At 38.5% G+C, this 19,725-nt stretch overlaps 1 protein-coding gene across 4 annotated transcripts in view; it reads left to right on the forward strand.

The window, feature by feature from the left end:
• The window catches only part of rabgap1l (RAB GTPase activating protein 1-like), an 88,336-nt gene that overhangs the window by 44,125 nt on the left and 24,486 nt on the right, over positions 1 to 19,725 (forward strand). For 3 of the 4 annotated variants that reach the window (XM_026323036.1, XM_026323037.1, XM_026323038.1), the window contains exons 14-17: positions 8,791 to 8,904; positions 14,733 to 14,807; positions 16,443 to 16,568; positions 19,028 to 19,171. In XM_026323036.1, coding sequence (XP_026178821.1) covers positions 8,791 to 8,904; positions 14,733 to 14,807; positions 16,443 to 16,568; positions 19,028 to 19,171 — 459 coding nt within the window. Of the gene's footprint in view, positions 1 to 8,790; positions 8,905 to 14,732; positions 14,808 to 14,827; positions 14,848 to 16,442; positions 16,569 to 19,027; positions 19,172 to 19,725 lie in introns of those variants that run through there. The other variant, XM_026323039.1, reaches the window with a different exon arrangement.

The following is a 19,725-nucleotide window of genomic DNA, read 5'->3' on the forward strand; positions in this document are numbered from 1 at the left end:
GCTAGAATCTGATGTGAAATTAACTGTGCAATCTAATGTGTGTTTTGGGTAGGATGAATAATTGAGTTTTTTTGAGTATCTAGTGAACTCATCAAATAATAAAAGCACACAATTTCTTCAAGAAGCTTTGATGGGCCAGTGTTTGGTATTTTTGTTTGGTAAATGACTTAATCACTCAGTAATGTTATTGACTAATTTTCTAGTAATCAACAAATGATTTAATTTAAAAAGAGAAAGAAAGACAGGCCTAATAACAGCTGTTATCCTTTTGTTGTGTTTTCCTGTCACTAATTTAATTGCTAGAAAAATTTGGCCTTTTTGTTTTCTGCCTGAACACTTTGTCTGCACTCCCAACTCAGCTTATTGAAATGCAGAACCAGCCGGACCATTAAAATGCCATAGCAGCGATACAGAGACAGATGAATTTGCAATCTGCCAGGGGGGCCAGCTGTTGCCCCGGCCCAGCCACGCACACACAAACGCACACACCCACACACCCTTAATCCTCCAGGGAAGCCTCCAGAAATGTTCTTGCCAGCATCCAAGGACAAAGGCCCTTGGAGGAGCTGGTTTTTAATTACTGGGTTGCTGTACTCTGAATATCATACCAATAGATTATCTAACTGTGTCTCACTGAAATACAGAGAAATTAGGACGGTTTGGTGGAGCCAGGTGCATCAGCAGACATAGGTAGTGTCATTAATATGCCTATTTGCCTGACAGTGTTATGACTATAGGCTGAACTGAAGTTATAGTAGTTATGAGTTAAACCATCAATCTTTTCATGACTCTTCAGTCACGTAAATTTCTAATGTGGAACTTTAAAATATAATCTGATGCTTTTGATAGTTGATCGAGGGCATGGTTTACACTCGGTTAAAAATTGGATTAATGGCTAATTAGGTTGATCTTCTAACAGGTAAAATATACCTGCACTTTCAACCCCGTTCGGTCCACTGGATTTCCCTTGAACCATTATTTTTGAGAAAGCCAGGATGTACCTTAGTGAATATTAATGGCAGGCCTTTGAAGTGCCTAGAAAGCATTTTTATGTTTACCTGCACAAAGTAAGGTTTGCTGAGCACACCCTTTTGAGCTGAGCTACACAACAACATGATCAACAAAGGTAAACCACACAGATTAACTGGTTTTTACTGCAACTAAGCAGCTACACCATAGCAGGTGCTTCTGCCTTGCTTAGAGGCTCGCTGTAGCAGGGAAGAGTTAACTTAAAAAAGGTGCCTGTTCTCTAAAGGCAATCAGCAGACCAAAAAAAATCTGAACTCATGCAGATTACAGAAGCATATTTATTGTACAAAAGCAGGATACCAAACCCTCTTTTCTCCCCTATTTTCTATTTTTTTGGGATTTCACATAAGATTTCTGTGATTCAAACAACCTGTTTGTCACTTTCAATATCAACCTTCCACTGAAGGATCTGCTATCTCTCCAAAAGATGAAGAGGTGAGCTAATATTCTGGCTGTCAGTCATTCAGCTACCACTCTCCTCTTGCTCTCTCCTTGGGTCACCCTGTCTCCGTCTCTGTCTGCACGTTGTTTCTCTATCCCTTTTTATTTGTACTCTTTATACAATAGAGTCTCTACCTTCTTTTTCTCATATCATCTGTGTTTTTTCTTTACTTTGTCTTCTTGCCCATTTTATGCCTGTGCATATTTATCTTAGAATCTCATCTCCTCAAGCATGCGGTTTTAGTCCACCCTTTAAATTAATCTTTTCCATTTCAATGTGTTTGATGTCTTTAACACAAGAAGCATTGCTGCTTCACAGTGAATCAGTTTTGAGTTCATGTGGACTCCTGTCTGGAGGAGCTCCAGGGTGCAGCCCTGCAACAGACGTGCTCTTTAACTCGCCATCCTGCTGGTTCATCACAGCCTCTGTTTTCGAACATGGCCCAGAATGCACCACTCCCCACTCATGCTGAAACCAGGCTCAGATGGCACAGCATTTGCTTTTGTTTCCTCATTTCAGTCAGAGACAGTGGTCTTGAACTGCACTGAATTTATTCGATTGATCCACCACTCTGCTAGGGTGGCGGGGTGAAACACGCTTTCTGACTGAGAAATAGGATCAATAATTGGGTTTGACAGTATATGTAGATGTGAAACACATAAACACTAATGTAATGATTTTGCTCATTGGCTTCCGGAGTGTGTTTAATAGTAAAACCTGCTGTGAAACATCCCACAGCGAGCTGTTAACATATCTAAGAAAATCTGATTTAGTGGAGAGGTTTAGTGGCACAATACTGGTAAACAGTTTACTGTCCCGTTGTATTTGTTTATGGTTGTCTAAATATAGCATTTACATTGACACGTGAAGCAATGCTGGGATGCCACTTTGGTGGTACAAACATTTGCAACTTCTCACCTACCAAATTCTCAGATAGACATATCATTTGTGGGCAGTTGTTGCTTTCTAGGTTATCTTATTTGGTGATTCCCGTTTCCCTAGACACGGCATTTAGGTTTTGTATCTAGCTGTGCTCTCTCGGAAATTGTTTTGTACACACACATTAATTTTATATCCAGCAATCTGTCTTCATAGTTGCCTCTTGAGGTTTAATGCTAGCAGCATCATCTCTGATTGGATGGGCTGTCGCTTCAAGACTTGAAACCCACTTAAACCCAGTGTATTTCACTCCTATCGCATCAGTTTAGCAAAGCGTGGCTGCCACTTTGTTAAGAGGCTCACCAGCCAGCACCCATGGGCCTCTTCCATACTCAGTAGTTACATAACACTGTCAGAGTAGAAGGGTAACTTGAAAGCTCATGGCTAAATTGTGTAATAAGGAGAATGCTGCTGGAGCTGCTTCTGAGATTTTTCATGTACATTTTTTATATCATAAGCATTTAGCTACCACTTAAATCCAGAGAGAGTGAGTGCGAGTAGGCGGTTCATTATCTTGCTCAAGGACATTTTGATTGGATTGAGTGCTGTTGATGGACAGACTGACTCATGCTTCTTAAGCAAAATGTTGACATAATAACCTCATGCACATGTCAGTGTTGGTATAATTTGTCCTCACCTAACCTTACACCACTTTCTTACCAGCATGTCTCATCTTTAAAAATGACCTTAGCCCCAGTACATGCAGAATACCCCCCAAAGGTCAGTGTACCTGTCACTAAAATCCATACCAATGTCAAACCTGTTGTTTTTTTTTTCTTAAAAATGTCACACACAAGTCCTCGCAGTGCACTACTTATTCTCAAAAACAAATAGTGAGGTATTTTTACTTTTTATGAATAATAGCAACCTTTATTATACACTGTTTTGTGATACAATCCATTGATAGAAGGAATTGGTCCTCCATTTGAAGTATGTTTTGTTGCCTTAAATGTACAAGTGTCTGCTTTCATTTCTCTTATCCTGAGTCCTGATACCTTACCACTGTATACTGTAGTATTCAGTGTAGGTATAGCATGATATTCTTTTCAGTGGAAAAATGTGACCTGTCTACCTGATACGGTGGAGACTTGCAGCAGGACTGCATTACTAAACTTTATCAAGGTCAAGGGTCACCACCGTCATCAAGCATTTTCACTTTCACTGCTTTTCTCCACTATATTGCAGCTGAAGCAGTAGTTCCAGTAGTTGTTATATTTTGTCAGTAGCACTGAAATGTTATTGTCATTTATTTTTGTGTGTATTGTTTGTTTTCTGTTAGTTAATAATCCCGTTCTTCTGTTTATGGCAAAAACTTACAGTATATGATAATTTTATTTACTGATTTCCCAGAATTTCCCAAAACCCAAGGTAGTATCAAGTTGCTAATTTTGTCTCCGGGCAAATGCTTTGAACTTTGAATGAAAATATGCCATATAATGAAATGTTAAATATTTCAGAGATGATGTAAAGACATTCTAATTAACTGAAGGAGGAGAGGAAAAATGAAAAGAAAGCCTCTCATTCCCCTCTGTGTACATATTTGTCTGCGATCTTTATCTGTCTTTCTTGATTTCTGTCTCTCTCTTTCTGTAATCTGTCTTGATCTTCCTTTGTTTCTTTCTTCCCTCTTCCCTCCTTCCATCTCCCTCTCCTCCTCTTTTTTTCTTTCTTTCTTTTTTTTTTTACTTCCATCTCCCTTTCTGTCTGGTTTCTGCCTTCAGTCAGTCAGCTTAAAAGCCACCAGTGGATAAATCTGACAGGTACAGACAATGCAGAGGAATGCACACACACACACACACACACACACACACACACACAGAAACACTAGATCTAGACCCCTGCCTGTGCTAATGCTTTTTTAATCACTCAGTATTTATCATGTCATCTGCAAAATGCTGAGAGAGTCTGTGCTGATGTGCACCATTCCTACTCATTTCTATGAAGGTAAAGGATGAGTGTTTGAATGTGGGCCAGCATTTTTATATATAAGATAAGAAAAGATAAGATAAGCTTTTATTTGTCCCACAATGGGGAAATTCATATTGTCACAACAGCAATGGGCAAGTTAAAAATAAAATAATAAAAAGAAGTAAAAACGTAAAAACGAAGTGTAACAATAAAAAAATAGAAGAATAGAAAAGTTAATCTAATAATAATGCGCTCAGGAATATTGAAAATTTGCAGTTTTTTTACAGGCTGTAGTTGTGTGAGGTCAGCTCGGGGAGTCTGCGGGGAGCAGTGTAGGTTGTACAGTCTCACAGCCACAAGGGCCCTGTATGTGCATACAAGTATGTATATTATTCTATAGTTTTGCAGATGTGTTTTTTTTGTGTGTATGTGTGAGTAGAAGTTCATGTTATGTGTACTTGGTTGCACTGACATTTGTGTTTTCAGCGTTTTCACCAGTATACAATTGTTATGTATGCTGACTGCAGAGCATTTTCTCATGTGTATACTGTAGTTCTCTTTGGTCTGGCTTTGGTCAAACAGGCGCTGTAACTTTCCCACTCCTATGAAGCAGCTCACTGAAATTTATATGTACTGGTTTTGCCATTTAGGAAAGGTCTAACAATCTTTCCTGTTAAAGGTTATGTGAATCATCACACCCCAAACCGCCATCTGTTTTTTTTTTTTTTTTTCTTAGTAACTAAAAGAGCAAAAGCATGAAAAGTAAGAGGATTACCTCCAGTCAAGAATAGCCTTTTCTTCAGATGTGACGTTGCCTCTCCTGCCCTGGTCTTATCGCACCCACAGATCCTGTGTTCTTCTCTTACCTATGTCTGGAAATGGAACAAACACACTGCTAACAGCCTTCTAGATCCCCCTGACTGCCTCTTTCACTGATTCACCTGTGGTGATGGTGGATAGACAATCAGGCTGAAGATTCTTTGGATGATGGAGATTATGGTGACACTGCTGAGCTCTCTGCTTCTAGCCGTCAGTGACAGCATCCAGCTCTCTTTCGATCTTCAAAATAGAGTGACCTGGAGGTGCTGTACTTCATTCGGCTTTCTGCTTTAGCCATGGCACCATGGGTTAGACACTTTTGCATTTAGCCCATTAGATCTGTTAAGCTTGTTGCAAAATCCACACTGTAACCTTATATGAGCACAGGTAGTCAGAATCATCTGACCTGTTCTCTCTGCTGCTTTCTGATGCTAGGTAATAGATTGCTACATATTAATGCAGGTAATACTGGGAGGCATCAGTGACTTCCTCCTGATTGGCTGAACGTGCACATTTTCAGGGCAGGAACACTTAGACAAACCTTTGTTGTAGAAATGTGTCTTTGCTCATAGAACTAGGGTTACAGCATACAGAGCAGAGGTTTACTCTCCTTGTTTGTAACTATTAGTGTATATCAGGAAAGTTGAACTGGGGCACCATGATTGAGAACTGATGCTGCTGATGAGGCTGCAGTTTCTCCTGAACACCTCAGCCTCCCTGCAGAGATCAAAGAGCTGCCAGCTTCAGCATTTGCACGCACGCACACATCCATCCAAATAAGCATCATATAACTCTTGTTCCAGCCTGCAGTTAGTAGGAAGAGATATACACTAATCACTTCAGATCAGCAGTGAATTTAAGTAGCAATCCACCATAAAACAAAACGAACTTGCGAGACAGAGAGGGGGACGGTGACAGTGACTGCAGCCTTGTTATTCACTAAACAGGTTTTGCATTGTCATGTGAACATAATGGCACTCAGCAGTGTGCAGTAGTACTGAATGTAGAAGAGCTACAGCTTAATCTTTAGAGGAGAAATTAGAAGTAAATATTTACGAAGCATTAGGTGAAAGGAGTGGACCCTGACAACAGGGAATAAAAGGAAAGAGAAATCAGAAAAGGAGATGGTACAATAGGAGATCAAGTAAAAAAAACAAAAAAAAAAACAGGGTAGAATATGGAAGTAAAACATGAGGAGATGCAGTAAAGGATATATGCAGGGAAAATAAATAAAGGATTCAAGACAAGAAAGAAGGAAGGAATTAAGGAGGAGATTAAGCAGAGAAGAGGACATCCTCTCATTTTTTGTGCTGTTTTCTGAGTAATGAGGCTGTTAATTAGTAGAGGCATGCATGGTTTATTAAATCAAAGTGTTTACAACTATCACTGTCAACGAGGTTCTCACTGCTCCTCACTGATGTTGCCATGGCAATTACAATCTCATAAATGTGTTTTATTGATGGTCCAACTCATAAGGAGTTTTACAGTAACCATCAGCCTAATTATTTTAAAAGTAATGTTTTTTGTCACTGAATAATTTAACTGTTCTTTATGTGGACCCTCCTCTCTCTGTAATAAATGAATGAGACCACATAATGTAAATGTTCAGTCTGAGACACATTCTCTTTCTCAGCAAAGTAGAGAAAAAAAAACATCTAACTTTAAGAAATGTTTTTACATTTTCTTTCTTGGACTATTATTGTAATTTGTAAGGCTGAAAAAAGAGGATAGTTATGGTGTTTTCTTCACCAGGCTAGTTCAGGTTTCATGTAAGTTGAGCTGCATCTAACAGTTACAGTGTGTTTCATATTTACAATTCTAATAAGATAAACGAAAAGCAGCAACCCCCCAGAACCAGGGAGTATTTGACATTTTTGCTTGAATTTATTTTCTATTGATTTATCAACAGCCCTACATGTAAGTAAGATTACTTTAATCAAGTTGACAGGGACTGTCTTGGAAACCTGTGTTTTCACATGGGAACCAAGGTATCCAAATCTAATCTATCCTTTGCCTGCCACTTAGAAAATTTATTTTGCTGTTGGGTGAAGACATGAACCATGAACATGAAAGACAAAAAAAAAAAAACAATCACATGCAACACTACCTTAATTCCTGAAGAGCTGCAAAAAGCAGCACAATGTCAAACTGTTAGTTTCATTTCCAACACATAATGCACAAAACGACACACCACCTCCACACTACAAATCTCATTAAAGCATTACACACAGCATTGCCAGCAGCTTCTATCAAGCTATTTTGTGTGTGTGTGTGTGTGTACTTGTACCTCTGTCTTTGTGAGAATCGTCTTGGGTATAATTCTATCGGAGTGAGGACTCCTCATTTTTTTTCAGACTCCTTTTGGTGGGTATAACACTTGGTTTTAGGGTTAAGGATAAAAACATTTTGGTTAGGATAACAACTGAGGTTAGGCATCTAGTTGTGCCGGTTAAGGTCAGGGTAAGGGTCTATGGAATGCATTATGTCAACAGCAGTTTATAAAATAAATTTTCTGTAGGTCAGTAACAAACTTACAACCTCTACAGTGGTTTAAAAAAAAAAACACAAATATATGATCTTACAGATGTTTGCAATTTAATTGTGTCTTTAAGGGGGATTTACATTATAAAGTAAGGTCCTGCCATCATGATGCCCTTTGAAATTTTTTTCAGTGAAACCTGAAGGTCTTTTGAGGTCAAAAAAATTCTCTGCAGATGTACAAGTGGGTAATTGGTGCTCTCCTGAATTGAGACTTTTAACCATTTCAGCATACTACTCTGCACGGTTTTCTACAAATGTGCAGGAGATTGCCTCTTTAGCCTGTAACTTTATTTCCAAGCTTTTTTTTTTTCTCTCTTCTGTCAGGAAACAAGGAGAGAAATAAAGCAAGAAAGATGAAATTTCACACACACACACACACACACACACACACACACACACACAGTTTCCCATTCTGCCTCTGATACACACAAACACACATCAAGGCCAGTCAGGCTCAGGGTTGGTTTATCTGCAGCCTGCAGTGAGTTGTTGGAGAATGCTGTGCTGCCAGTCTTTTCTCTGGTACTGCTTGCGCTGTGTGTGTATGTGTGTGTGACCATGTGCATATGACTGTCTGTGTGTGTGTGAATAGAAAGTGAGGGAGATACAGCAGAGTGCCAGTGTATGTGTGTATCTGAGTGTGAAGCGCATAGGAAAACAAGCAGCCCGGTTTGGTGTGTGTATGTACACTGCGGTGTTTGTGGATTCGACAAGGCAGACTAAAGTGACTGAGGCCTGGGGATGCTGTTGCAGGAGGAATGGGACAAACACTAATACACACAAAAACGAACACAGTGACATAGCAGCGTGCTGCTGCTTTCTATCACAGTTGAAGTGATGCAGCTGATTGAGCTGAGCATAATATAGTTCCCTCCTTTAGTGTTTATAAATGCAAACATGAATGTTAAATAGCACCAGTGAAAATATTCGGCAAGCCAAGTTTTAAAAAAATTCTTTGCTTCTTTTGCCTTCTTATGAATCTGTGCAGAAACATGCACTTCTTTTAGGCTTACCCACTTCCTTCACCTATGAATGGGATAGAACATGTCAAATTGTGTATATGAATGGGATTTTGTCAGCTGTCTAAATCATGTAATCCACATGTGTTGCAGGACTCAGCCCAGGAAAGTGTAATCACCCGGGACATCCACCGCACCTTCCCTGCACACGACTACTTTAAGGACTCAGACGGAGATGGACAGGACTCACTGTACAAGATCTGTAAGGTGAGGTTCACGTGGTGTAGAGGTTGTTGTGGGGCATCCATCATGCAACAGAGTTGGCTGTCACTAACATCTGGAAACTTTAAATTCAGTCAATGCAGAACCAGACATTACTGGAGCATAAGCAACATTTTTTATATACTCTTTCATGCTGTCTTTGACAATTTTGGAAAACTTTTCTGCAGTGAGATGAGAAGTTGATTCTGTAATGTGTGCTAAAGCTTCTAAAGTGTGTGCCTGTCCCTATGGAGCCAGGCACTAGTTGGTTTTTTTTTTTTTTTTTTTTTTTTTGCTTTGTGGTCTGGCAAGCCTGAATAGGAATTTGCTTGGCATTTCAAATTGGCTCTTTAAGATATGACTGACAGTGCCCGCATTTACTTAGACATCAACATGAACTCTTCCTACACATGACATATCAGACGTACTGTATGCACTGCCCAGTGGACAGTCAGTAATCGTTTCTTCCAATTCTGTAGTGGACAAACTTGGTGGCTGTTATGTAGGTGGCAGATATCTCTCAAATTAACCACTAAAAATTGTTCTACAAAACCACATTTGAGGCAAGAGATAACCCATTCAGTTACAGAACACTTCATGCTTTTATGAAACCGTTTTTAAACAGTTTAAATAGTTTAGGACAATTTAGAGGCAAAACTCATCATTTGTGCTCAATAATTAGGTTATTAGTTCTACTTTGTGCTGTTTGACTAATCATGAGTAGATGTCCTCAAGACTAAAATTTAGCAGCCAATATGAGCTTGTGAGATGTAGCCTGACTTTGCAGAGCTAATGAAAGAATGTAAGCTACATCAAAAGTGAGTTTTCCATTAAAATACAGCATTTGATGTTGTATTGCTCATTTTAGGTTTCAGTCATAATGGCAGCTAAATATATCTGAAAAAACATGGCTAAGGGGACATCATCATTATCCTTATAATAAATTTTACATAATTATATTTTATAATTAACGATATCAGTGAGGCTGTACTAATTTACTATACAAATTCTGAAATCCATTTTGAAGAAGAGTTAGTTGAAAAACCTGTCAAACCTCTTTTAATGTCTGAGAGACGCAACAATCTAATGAAAAATGATTCTTAAAAAACAAGCAGCAGTGTCTTATTTCTGTTAAAATGAAAAGGGGAAACATGGTTTAAAGAGAGAGTCCCAGTGGACTCACATCCCGAGGTAATTATCTGTGAAGACACAGAGTACATTTTATTCAGACAAAAGCCCAAGGTCAGCACTACTGTAATGTATTAAAGCCAGTCTTAATCTCTGTCACTGTCCTTCTCTTAGCATGATTGCTGCTGTAAACTCAACCAAGATGTTTTTTATGTCCACAGATGACTGTGGATTACCCTGCAATATAACCAACAGTTCTATTGCTGACACTAAAACAACTAAATGTAAAATCTGTATGTGAGAATATTTAGAAGTTAATAAATAGTCAAACAGTTAACAGTTTACCAGGATTGGGAACTACTGAAGATAAAATTGTATCTTTAATATAAATTCCTTAATATACAACTTTCTGGACACCCCTCACCCCCACGCATGAGGGAGGGTATGGTGGCTTTCTCCTCAAAATAAAATGCGATTATGTGATTAGAGCCAATGTTTGGTTTGTCCGTTCTGGTTCTGGCTACTGAAGAAACATGGTGGTGCATCATGGCTGCCTCTGTGAAAGGAGACCCATTCCCTATGTAGATTTAAAAAGCTTACTTTAAGGTCGGTATCTTTGCGGTGATTACACAATAATGACAACATATTTATCAATATTGAATTTAATTTTAATTGTCACCTTGAAAAGAAGGCCCTGCACGCCATCAAGCACTACACCATCCTTTAGAAAAGGTTTTCCAGATACAAACATGTTTTTTTTTTTATTTACAAAGAAAAACACAGTAAAAGTGAAACAGAGTAGATTTGTGAAATAATAATGAATACTTCGTTGAACAGAACAATGCCAGTGTGGCGCAAAATGCACCTTACACAGCATTCAGAAGGTGTGCATTAAACACAAATCTAAATCTATCATAAAAATGTTTTTTTTTTTTTTTTTCCTCTTCATTACAATTGGATATAGTTGTAGAATGATGGAGTACAACTTTTTCTTTCTGGTACTGCTGAAGGAGTGTATGGTGGGTCAGTGCTCTGGGAGAACCCGTCAGGAAGGGTTAGCATCCTGTCTGGACCCAACTAGGTCAGTGGCGAACCAGCCTTCATTTGTATGCAAATCCATGTAGATTAGCTGCTGATAAGGTTGGCTGGATCTTCAGGCTTGAATGGGTTACAGGCACAGAGGATCTAGGACAAAGTTTATATTCATTTTCATATCTTACTCAGTACTATGCCTAGAGTCTTTTATTTTCTAACCTTTATTCTCTCGGGAAGGTCGCCTGAACGCCCTGCTTTTTTTTTTTCCCCAGTGATAATCTACTTCTTTCTCTTAATGTTCCACTCAGTCACACTTCCAACTAGCCTGTACAACTTAAGACATTTACTGAAAGGGGTTAACTGCCTCAAAGATACACTGACTTTGGGTTTTCAAGGAGAGCAGAACATTATTCTTCTAGTCGGCGTAGGGGTTCAAAACCTTTGACTCTCAGATAAAGAGTATATCTTCAGTATTTCCATGGAAAGTGAACTTAAATAAAGCATGGAAAAAGTAAACATAACACTTTAACTTCATTACTGAAGCTAATGTTACATATCCTAGTGATCCTAGTATTTCCATGCACACAATATTCAAGATACTAATTCATATCCTGGTGACTACCTTTCTAATCAGATTTCTGTATACTTTCTGTAAACGGCAGCAGCAGGGTTTGCTAGATTTGCTAGGTTTGTCTTGCTGAATCCCTTCCTATTCAATACTTATTTAATATGATCAATATCTAAGTTATTCTCAAAAGCATTTCTTTCATCATTTTTTTCTGGAAAAAAGTAAATGAAACACATTCATGGGATTTATTGTTTTAGATTCTAGGACAAATTGACAATTATATCCCATTTGCTTTTTTGACGAGGAAATATTTGTGCTTTTAACAAAAAAGTAGTAGCTCAGGCATCTCTTCTGTTGAGCAATGACATTTGCGAGTGTTTGTTAAAGGTCACAAAAAAAAACGGAAATATTGAACAGACAGAAATAGCTAATTTTCTTTCAAACAAAGACCATCTTTACATAAATAACTGCAGTTAACAACTGTTGAGAAAAACTATGTTCCAAAGCTGGACCTTTAGTTATTTGCTCCAATACAAATGTCAATGCGATTTTAAATGATGTTTTCGAACTTCTGTAACAGTACCTGTAGGCCCTGGGTACACTTTGGCTGTCTATAGCAGGATTAATCTTTACCTGCATATTTTTGTCAGTGTGTTGAGGCAATGAACCAAAACACTTTTCTTAATACTGTTGCTTTTGTAGTATTCATACCTGACAGACTTTTTTAAGATTATAGATGCATGGGGTACATTTGCTCACAATGAGGATCCAAGGCTTACATTGTGGTTTTTAGGTAATTACCATTAACATGTTAGCACTTTCTAAAAGTTTTCTGCAAAGTTGCATACATATAAGAATAAGACCATGCTTATTATTTTGAGAAACTAGGCATATAAATTGTAATAATCCACCCCTCTGAGCCTATTATCTGCTCAGGCTAACAAATTTAGATTTCACCCACCAGGACCTCCCCCATCCATCTGTCAGCATGCATGTCTCCCAGCCGAGTTGGGAACGTGTGAATCCCACACTCCATCAAGCATGTCAGCCTGCAGATTACACTCCAGACAGCTCCACAAGATTTCTCCATTATCTCCACATCAAACCCCAAATTAGCTGAAGAGATCAGCAGTGAAGCTTTGGACGTCCACACTCATTTGTCAAGCAAGGAAAGGGGGGAAGAAATCTTTTAACCTAGTATATGGAGGTTTGAGTGCCCTTACAGTTGATGTGTCCATCAAGGAGAAAGCATCCTGCCAAAATGTCTGTGACAAAGATATTGAACCCTCACCAGCTTAGTCATTTCAAGTGGTTCTCAAAGGGCTGAGAAAAACAAATATTTAAACATGTTAAAGTAAAATAGGCTGTTTAATTGAATTGACACTCTGATATCTTCTGCTACGTCTCTGGGTCATACACAGTTCTAGTGCTGCTGATCTCTCAAACATTTTAATCTTCTGAACTGTATTGTAGAGGTCAGGGGAGGTGTCTTATCTCAGAATGGATTTTGGGCTGTCTTGTTTGGTTCCGCACTTCGCTTCCACTTCTTCGTACGCCTATAAAGACAGGCATTAGAGTTAAAATGTTTCCTGTTCTATGTTAATAAATGTTTCTTCCAGCTAGTATGCCTTTGAAGAATACAGGCAGATAAGCTCTGGAGGTGTGTGACATCATATTCACATTCTCTTCTACAAAAAAAGTGTAGGTCAAGTGGGTTTAGACACTTTTTCCTTTCCCTGGATCCTTGTTTAGAGTGTGAAAAAGCATGTCTGTTTGCTCATTAGCATGATTGGTGGGGTGTGTCAGCTACCGACCGCTTTGAGACAGCGCCTCTTCTGAACGGTCATCTGAAGGTTACTCTCCAAGTTTAGTCTTTCATACTTTAATGACCAAACCACCTGCGTGTCTTACGTTGGACAGGCTCACTTTGCTCTTGCTGCAGCAGTGGAGTTTTCTCCGGCTGAGTTTCTTTTAGTTTTTTCTGTACCGCACAGGATTCATTAGGCTTTAACAAGGCCTGTGGATTTGGCCTTCCCACCCCATCCTACACTTGGTTTATTAATCCCAACTTAAGTATAAGTAGTAATTGATGCACATTTTTCTAAGTTGTATTGGTGCGTAAATTGTATATAAGTAGTATAGAGAGAGTATAGTGAGTATAGTCAGCTGACTTTAAAGCAGCTATAATCGCTATTTTATTAACTAACAAAGACTCCGATAAAGCAGCTGTTCCCAACAAAAGGTGTCACTCTACAGGCTGTGGTTAGACTGTGCAGTTTGTAATTGTCACTGTCAGACAGGAGGTAGCAGTAAAGTATGCAGATAAGTGGAGGTCAGCTACAGGTCTCTAAACAGATTATCTGGACTATGATTCAGCCAGGAGCACTATTTTTAGCTATTTCAAATGCTTAACACATAAGAAATGAAAATTGTTGTATTTGTCATAAATTTTTGCCTGGCAAAGGCAGCATAAAACAACATCTCACATTACACATCACATTGTCCATCCAGTGAGGCCAAGAATATTCCCATGTGCATCACTAATGTCACGTCCATGGTAAAGGTATGTAACTCTCCAGTGTTAACAGGACATGCCATTAGCACCTCTATAAGACAATCAGTAAGCAACTTCAAAATGTCCACTTAATAATCAGTAATGTGGGTGACAATAGTTGCTGATCCTCCCAGGATATTGAAAACCCATAAGTTGCACCACAAACCATTATCATGTCAAAACATTACATCTGTCAATTCCAAAAAATATATTATTATTAAAATATTAAAATATTTATTACCATTGTCAAATGAAAACCTTGTCTTCAAAAAGTCAGCTTTATCTAATAAAGAGCATTTTCCTGACCACCAAGCTTTTTGAGTCTGTTTATCTAATTTTATTTTATTTTATTATTTAAATTTAGTTTCACTTGCTTTAAGGCTATGTTGATGTTAAAATTAATATGTGTAGAAAACAAAGTTGTAACATTACACTATATGTACATTTCTAAATTGTAAATAATCATGATCAAGATAAGTGATCTCTGATGTCTGGCTTACAGAATAGCCTAATTTATTTTTTCCCTCTTTCTCCTTTTTATTCTCACAGGCCTACTCTGTTTATGATGAAGAAATTGGTTATTGTCAGGGTCAGTCGTTCCTTGCTGCTGTTCTCCTGCTACACGTGAGTAACTTCCATCCTTTCACTGCACCTCCGTTTTTATGTAAGAGTCACTTTACATGTATTGAAGATCTTGCTTGTGCTTTTTCCTTGCCTTGGGCTTTCAGAATAAAAGCTTACTGTAGCTACTGGAATGTTACCTTGATGCTGCTACAGGCTATGTTTGAGGACAGCAGCCAAACAGATTATCAAGGTTATCAGTTTAACAAAGAAAATGTGTCACCTGCTCCTACAATTCACTGTTTCTATAGAAACTAAGTTTGTTAGCTTGTACAGGGTTTGCTAAAGCAGAACCAAGACAATTAATATATTCAATGGACTCTGAGAAAGAGATGGAAAAATGTCTGTGGCTGAAAAGAAAGTTGCTGAGTGCTTGAATGAAAAATAATTTATAGCAGAATGATTTGGATGAATAGAGGGAGTGAGAGTGTGAAATAAAGTAAAGCTTGAAAGCATGAGACGCTGTCATAGCAAAAAAAATGAGGAGTGGGAAACAGGTGGACAAGGCTCTCATTCACTCCTGCACATTTATTTTCAAGCTCACTGGGAGACACACAGTTATATTTCCCCCTTTCTTTGCATATTTTAAGATTTTTTTTTTTACTATGTGTTTTGTGCTTCTTATTTGTTTTTCTTGTGCTGAAACTCATAAAACAGGGTACAACATACCTGAAATGTTATTTGAGCTAGATATTGAGACAGATTGAGGCATGCTAGAGCTGCAAGACACATGGAGGCGGGAGACCCACGCTGCAAGAGAGAGGGTGGTAGAAGTTTGGTCAAAGTCCAAATGACGAAGGCAGTAGAGGCTGAAGAGGAGAAACAGAGGGGAAGAGGAGAGGAGGGCAGAGGTCAGGAGGAGGTGGAATAAGGAGAGATGTTACTCTCACAAAGTATATGTGGTAAAGAGGAGAAAACGAGAGGAGGAAAAGAGGAGAAAAATGGAGGAAGTTATGCAGAAGCCGGCTGTAAAGGTGAGGAGAAAGAGAGATAAAGGGTAGAGCTGCAGTAAAAAAGAGTGGTTATACAGGAGGAGGTAGAGAGAGGAGAGATTATAGAGGAGAGAGAAAGGAAGAAGGGAGAGGTTATAGAGGAGATGTCAGGAATATTAATAGGGGTTCAGGTTTACCTGCAGGAGCCCATTCAGCCCCAAACACATACTGTCACTCTGATTAAATATCACCTCACCTCGCTGTCTGCAAGTGTGTATGTGAGGAGAAATAAACTCATATGCCCACACAAACACAGCAATACACAGATTCAAGCATTACGCAGTGATACAGTAAAGCATTTTAGAAAAAGCATGTTTTTATATGCAGTTTCTTACATAATTTCTTACATAATTTATTGCCTTCTCTGTCCCCCAAAGTCATTCATACCTTTACATTTTGAGATATTGGCACAAATGGGTGTGGTTTATCCATAACATCAGAAATAAAAATGAACCCGTCATCAATGCGCTCGTCTGTAATTGACATCCAGATAAAGAATGAATCTGTTTCTTGTCTTGAAACCTTTGTGTTGTTATCAGATGTATTACAGGGGTCCAGCGTATATTGTTTTTGTTTGAGACTCTAGATACATATTTTAGTTTAACTCCAAATAGCTGTTAATGTACAGTTCCCCATGTGGTTTCAGATGCCTGAGGAACAGGCCTTCTGTGTGTTGGTGAAAATCATGTACGAGTACGGTCTCAGAGCTCTCTACAAGAACAACTTTGAGGATCTTCACTGCAAGTTCTACCAGCTCGAGAGGCTCATGCAGGTTAGTGATAAAGTGCTTTCTATTATTTGAAATGAAATGTTACAGTCTAATGTAAAGTAATCAAGTGCTGAAAGGACCATTCTCACTGGTTGGACAGACAGTTAGATGAAATGGGGGTGTGAAGCGTGAGGTGCCACTGTTTCTGGAAGTGTTCATTCCCATTCAGTATTTCCATTACAGATGTTTTTTTTTTTTAAATTATATATTTATTTTTAGGTAAAATAGAGCTTTTAGGAGGGCGTGTAATGAAAATTGTGGATGTTTCTTGCTTAAATGCACCTTAAATGAAAAGTAACTTAAATAAGTAACCTAATTCCTACTTTAAAGATTTTATCAGACACAGTGTAGTGTACCATCAACCCCTTGTAAGAACCAGATATTTTCTAACACAATTGTTAATATTTTGTACCGGTTGTTTATCCAGAGAATTTTATGCCCATTCAAGTCAGAACTAAGTCACTTAACAGCCATCCATCTATTATCTACTGCTTTCTTTCATCCACTTATCTACCACCTATTCCTGCTAACCAGGGTCACAGGGATCTGGAGACAGTCCCAGCTGGCATTGGGCAAGAGGCCCAGTACACTTTTGCCAAATCACTAGTCTGTCACAGGGCTGATACATAGACAGACATTCACACCTATGAGCAATTTAAAGTCAATGATTAACCGAACCCCCTGTCTGTGGACTCTGGTCTCTGGGAGCAAGTAGACACAGGGAGAACATGACAGACACAAAACAGAAAGACCCTGGGTTAAGTGAGATTTAAACCTGGAGTCTTCTAACCACTGCTTCACCGTGCCACCTTCTCACATAACATTTTCTGTGAAAATTTTATAGAAAAAGCTCAGTAGGAATTAAATAGTTCTCCAGTTTCACATTTCTATGATGTGCCTGCAAAACACTCCTACTTGTTTGTTGATCTTTATTTTTATTATCTTATTGTTCATTCATCGCCATTTTCTCCACTTCTGGCTAAAGATGAAGAAATTAATAATCACCACTTAGTGGTGGAAATGTGTATGATTTGGCTTGGGGCCTACTATGCTTATAGCTCGAAATTTAAAATGTTAATCAGTACCTTGGGCTTAAGTTTAAATTCCAAAATTCACTTAACATACCCAGCTCTGGTTATTCAGACCAGTCTCAAGGTCCATTGATCACATTTTCCAACATTTTTACCGAGAATGATGGTCCCTTAAGGCTTTTTCATTTAATTAATAATTGAATGCAAAGTTTGTACAATGATGGGTGCCACTTAAAAGAAAGAACTGGACAGAAAAAAGCTTTATAGGATGTGTTTGTGTTTTCCATCAAAGCTAGGAGCCTGTGGTCATATTAAGTTTTGTTAAGGATGTTGCCAGTGATTGCATCATCTGTGGGTTTTGTGTTTACTTTTGTTGACATGTTGCTTCTGATCACAAAATAGAATATAACAAGAATTCAATTTTGCGTGTGTGTGTGTGTGACTTGCAGTCTCTGTAAGCTAAACAGTTTTCTTTGTCTGTATTGAGGCTGATCATTGCTGATGTAAAGTACCATCCCACTCAGGTATTACAGCCTGCTTACTGAATACAGTTTAATTTGGCTCTGAAATCTATCCGGGCCCTTCTAGCACCAAGACCAACTTGGTTAGCATCGACCTAATGGGATGAATGTAAATATGTTAGCATTGACTGCTAATTATTAGCATATAGGTGTTAGCTTACTATCTGATTGAATCAGGGGTCATGTGGCATGGTATTGCCACATGACTTGATCCCATCAAATGGATCGAGTGATCCCCTTGATTGCCAAAGTCTCACTATCTGGCTAATTTAATCTTTTATTTATTTAATCCACTCACATATGCGCGCACACACACACACGCACATTTTGGTTTTGATTCCTTGTGGGACAGTTATTTTAATTTCCTGAAGACTTACACTAAACTTGATTTTGAGGTTAATCTTAAACCATGTCATCACTCTAAAAGCCATTATTTACATGGTTAACAAGGAAACGCGCACGCACACACACACACACACACACACTGCAAGTCAAGTAAGATTTTGTTTATATAACCCAATATAATAAAGATTGACCTCAAAGGACTTCACAGTCTGTACAGTGTATAACCCTCTTCGTCTTCAGCCTTTCTTAAACCTATAACTTTCTAAAATACATATTCATCCATAATATAATATTGGCAATACTGAATTCTGGGTCTTATACACCCTGTTCATTATATGAAACCAATGCTCATCCTCATTGCAGATTTAGAAATGGCAGATTTTGTGAATGTTGTTGCTTTAAATAAAATGTCTTTTAATTTTTATAGAATTTCTGGAGGTTTAATGAAAAATTGAAATCTGTAAAATTGAAATGACAAGCAGAGCTAATTCTTTAGATATATGTCTAAGAACTGTTTCATCTGATGTTTCACCTTTGTGGTGCTCCTTCTCCTCTATTTCTACAGGAACAGCTGCCAGATCTGTGGTCCCACTTTCAGGAGCTAAACCTTGAGGCACACATGTATGCCTCCCAGTGGTTCCTGACCCTTTTTACTGCCAAGTTCCCCCTGTGCATGGTTTTCCACATCACTGACCTGCTGCTTTGTGAGGTACAATTTGCCTGCACTACATTATATTATGAGCACTGAAAGAGTGATTTGGTCCACATTATCTGAAGTCCAGTGAGGAAATGGTCAACACTGTGGAAAGATGGTAGGTAATAGGTGTTAAGGAGGTAATAAAGGAGGAATTGAGCAAGGTAGATGCGCAGTGGCAGAGGTCACAGAGAAGTTAAGATAAGATAACTGCCATTAAGGAGGAAGGAAACAAGGTAAGGGAGAGAAGAGAATCCATATGTTTCTAACATATGGATTCCATTTTAGTCATTTCAATCCATATGTTTCTAACATATGGATTGGTTGAAATTAACCACTACTGACCAGCAATCACATGACCACAAGTAAAGGAGGGCACTTAGGGAAAAGCTATACCAGCACCAGCACTGATCTGTACCACTGTTCTTGGTCTGTAGCAGCCCAAAGACTGCCTGACAGTCATACATTCAATACACATCTCTTTATAGAGAGGACATGAGCTGTGAACTCTATAGGACACACCCTGTAGACCCTCATATCTCTAACATCAGAGAAACCTTTCTCTTGAT

Source organism: Mastacembelus armatus, chromosome 4 (genome assembly GCF_900324485.2).
Source record: "Mastacembelus armatus chromosome 4, fMasArm1.2, whole genome shotgun sequence".
Taxonomy (NCBI): Eukaryota; Metazoa; Chordata; class Actinopteri; order Synbranchiformes; family Mastacembelidae; genus Mastacembelus; species Mastacembelus armatus.